The sequence below is a fragment of the Dryobates pubescens genome, chromosome 22, assembly GCF_014839835.1.
Source record: "Dryobates pubescens isolate bDryPub1 chromosome 22, bDryPub1.pri, whole genome shotgun sequence".
Taxonomy (NCBI): Eukaryota; Metazoa; Chordata; class Aves; order Piciformes; family Picidae; genus Dryobates; species Dryobates pubescens.
In genome coordinates, this window is record NC_071633.1 from 16,110,872 (window position 1) to 16,114,419 (window position 3,548).

A 3,548-nucleotide genomic window follows, 5' to 3' on the forward strand; every position below is an offset into this window, starting at 1 on the left:
TCATCCAACCTGACCTGGAATGTTTCCAGGGATGGGGCATCTGTCACTTCTCTGACCAACCTGGGCCAGTGTCTCACCACTCTCAGAGTAAAGAATTTCAAGTCAGAATCTCCCTCCCTTAGATTTAAAACCATCACCCCTTGTCCTGTCACATTAGGCCTTGCTAAAAAGTCTGCCCCAATCTTTTTTTTTTTTTTTATAGGTCCCCTTTAAGTTGCTATTTGTTATTGTTACTATTTGTTATTACTATTTATTGTTACTTGTTACTGACATGCAGCTGAGCAGACCTGCTTTCCAAAACAGCCTTGTTTGGAAACATGCAAGCATCTCGCTTTGTTTTGCAGCAGTGTAATACCCCGCCCAGAGCTAGAACCGATCCGGTTTTCCTCCACCCGCACCACCTACCCCTCCTCAAAGCACCCCCCTGCCCCGGCGGATGCTGAAAAACCTTCCGGCGACACTTCTCGGGAAAAAATATTAAATAACTAACAATTATTGCAAGAATAAAAATAATAACAGACGGCCGGAAAAGGCAGCACCGAGCGGGGAACAACCCAAGCCCGAAACCGGCCGGGGAGGAACCAGAAGCAAAGCCGCGGCCGCCGGCAGACAAAGGCAGCGGGGCCGGCGGCGGGCGGTGAGCGCGGATGCCGCCCCGCGGGGCCGGGCCAACACCGGGGCCGCCTTCCACCCCCTCCCGCTCCTCTCCTTTCCTCGGCGGGGCCGGGCCGGGCCAATGGAGGGCGCGGACAGCCAGGCTGCCGCTGGGGGCCGGGGGGTGGCGGGGGGAGCCCCGCCAATCGTGGCGGGCCGGCGGCGGGGAAATACTATTATGCTAATAGTTGTTTTGCTCGCACTCGCGGGGAGCGGGGTTTAAAAGCCCGGCGGCCGGAGGCAGGGGCTCAGAGGCGGGAGGCAGGGCCGACCGAAGCGCGAACGGGACTAGGGGCGGGGGGCAGTCACCCCATCGCAGCCCCGCTGCACCCCATCCCCACCCGCCCACCCCGCCGGCGATGTCTAACGTTCACCTCTCCGCTGCCGCCGCCGCCCTGGAGCGTCTCTCCGCCCGGCGAGCCCTGGCCGGGCATGGCCGTAGCCCAGTCTGCAGGAGCCTCTTCGGGCCGGTGGACCACGAGGAGCTAGGCAGGGAGCTGCGGACCCGCTTGCGGGAGATGGGAGAGGACGACCAGCGCCGCTGGGACTACAACTTCCACACCGACACCCCGCTGCCGGGGCCCGGTCGTCTCAGCTGGGAGGAAGTGGAGGGCGATACCGTGCCCGCTTTCTATCGGGAGACGCTGCAGGTGGGGCGGTGCCGCGTCCCGCTCCACCGAACCCCCCCCGCCTTGCCGCCGCCGCCCCCCACCGCCGCTGCCGCCGGCAAGGGGCCCGGGAGCCGCCTGAGCCGAGAGAACCGCGCCGCGCCCCGCCGCCGAGGCGTGCGGCCCCGCCGGAGAGGTCCTCCAGCCCGCATCACAGGTGCGTGAGGATACTAGGGACCTGGGGGGTGCGGGGACGGTGGGCGTCCAGCCGCAGTGGCTGACGGACTCCCTCCGCATCCTCTCCCTCATCCAGATTTCTTCGTGAGGAGGAAACGGCCGGCGGAGCCCAAGGCGGCGGCGGAGCTTCCCGGAGGCTGCTCACCGCCCCCCGCCGCCGTCCCGGCTGAGCAGACCCCCCGCAAGCGGCTCCGGTGAGCCAGGTAAGGCGGGTCCTAGGGCAGGCGGGAGGGGCGTGGGGGGTGGGGTGCGGGTTCTCTCTGCCTCTATCTTTCACTCCCTTCCCCCGCAAACATTTTTCCCTGATGTTTTATTATTTTTTTTTCCCCCGTTTTGTTCCTACCCAGACCTTTGCACTACGGCACCCACGGGAGAGGCGAGCCTCTGCCCCCGGAGGCGCAGGGGGCCGAGACGGGCCGTGCGGCGAACCGGGACCCCACCAGCCCAGCAGGGCCGGGGACCCGCAGCGGAACCGAAGCAGTTGCCCGCCGGCCGCGGCCGCGCACGGAGCAGTGTTAACGTAACGACTGTGCAATGTATGGCGTGTTGTATAGAAATGTATTAATGCCTAATGTGAGTACACTGGCCAGAAGTGTAAAGCTTTAAAAGTCATTTATATGAAATGTTTAATCTCTGCTGAGCTCTCAGTGCAAGGAAAAAAAAAAAAAAAAAAAAAAAAAAAAGAAAGAGAAAAAAAAAAAAAAGAGCCGGGAAAAAAAAAAGAAAGGAAAAATGGAGAAAAAAAAAAAAAAAGAAGAAAAAAGGAAAGTGTATATTTGTACAAAACTTTTTTTAAGAGTTATACTAACTTATATTTTCTATTTATGTCAGAAATGTGGATAACTTTGACATCCAATAGTCTTTTTGTTGTTGTTGTTTTCTTTTGGTTAAGCCAAAGGGCACTATATTTGCTTTTGTTATTTACAAAATGTAAATTTATTTTTATAGTGGGATTTTTTTTTTCTTCCTTCCCCACCCCCTCCAACAAAATGTAGCTCTGAATCAAAAACTTTTTAGCTGTTACTTGAAGACAAATCTGTTGGGATGGTTCCTGAGCCGCTTTGTACCACTGCAAATCCCCCCCACAAACTTCAACAATAACAAATAAAAAAAGCCAGGAAACCCCTGCGAGGCTGTTGGCTGTGTGCTGTGAAGGGGCTCTTGGGGAGGGGGTTATTGTGGGGGCGGGGGGGGTGTGGTGGTGTGTTAGCTGGGACAGGTTCAGGCGGCAGAGTTAAGTCAAGCCCTGCCCTGGTGATGGGAGGTTGGGGTCTGTCCTGTGGCCAGAGGATCTCAGATGCCTCCAGGGCCTGACCCCCCCCCTGCTCCCACCTACAGACCCCAAGCTCTGCTTTGGAGAGGGAGGTATTTTTCCCTTAAAAACAAGTGGGTGAGTGCTGCTGGAGTTAACTGAGTGAGGGGAGCACACACTGCTCATCACTCCCTCAAATCAGCCTTTTCTCACCAAAGCTGTATCGGCCCTTTCCCTTAGGGTCACCTTGCCAGGGGGTGACAGGTGTGTGCCACTCACCTCCAAGACCTCAGCTGCCCCTGCCTTGGGGTTGTGGGTGCAAACTCCCCTCAGCCCGGGGCCATCAAATCCCAACCTTGAGCTCAAAGTGGTAGCTACTGCAGGGAAACACTTCCTGGTACCTCTTGCCCAAGCCCAGCAATTATTTACAGGGCAAACACACAGCAGTGCTGGGAAAGGCAGCAATTCCAGCTCCCCGTGAAAAGGAGGGGGGTGAAGGGGGGGGAGAGGGAAAGGAAAAACAACAGACAAAATACATTCTCCCAACTGCCAAAATCCCCGGTGTTGTGGCATTAACACTTTGGTGGCAGTGCTGTCACAATCATGCACCCAGGGCAGTTTGTAGGGTGCACCCTGGCCTCTCAGGAGGTTAAAACCATGGATCTACACACAGCTTGATGGGGCCAGAGCATGTGTCCCACTCAAGGTCTCAAACCCTGTGCTGCCCAGGGAGGAAGGAACATACTATCTCTGGTCCTGGTTGCAGGTGATGGAAGGATTGGAGTTCAGGAGGGTAC

General features: G+C 56.9%; 1 protein-coding gene across 1 annotated transcript; it reads left to right on the plus strand.

Annotated features, from left to right (window-relative positions):
• The first annotated feature begins 901 nt into the window (after positions 1 to 901).
• On the plus strand, positions 902 to 2,170 carry CDKN1C (cyclin dependent kinase inhibitor 1C). Its single transcript, XM_054171837.1, has 3 exons — positions 902 to 1,479; positions 1,576 to 1,702; positions 1,847 to 2,170. Exons 1-2 carry the CDS (start codon positions 1,014 to 1,016, stop codon positions 1,695 to 1,697), a joined length of 588 nt encoding a protein of 195 aa, XP_054027812.1. The 5' UTR covers positions 902 to 1,013; the 3' UTR covers positions 1,698 to 1,702; positions 1,847 to 2,170.
• Positions 2,171 to 3,548: the final 1,378 nt, after the last annotated feature.

What these genes read in the sequence shown, in the direction of transcription:
- CDKN1C (XM_054171837.1), top strand. Translation starts at nt 1,014, where the DNA reads ATGTCTAACGTTCACCTCTCCGCTGCCGCCGCCGCCCTGGAGCGTCTC. An exon ending in TCCTCCAGCCCGCATCACAG is followed by an intron (nt 1,480 to 1,575) that starts GTGCGTGAGGAT and finishes TCCCTCATCCAG; the next exon opens with ATTTCTTCGTGAGGAGGAAA.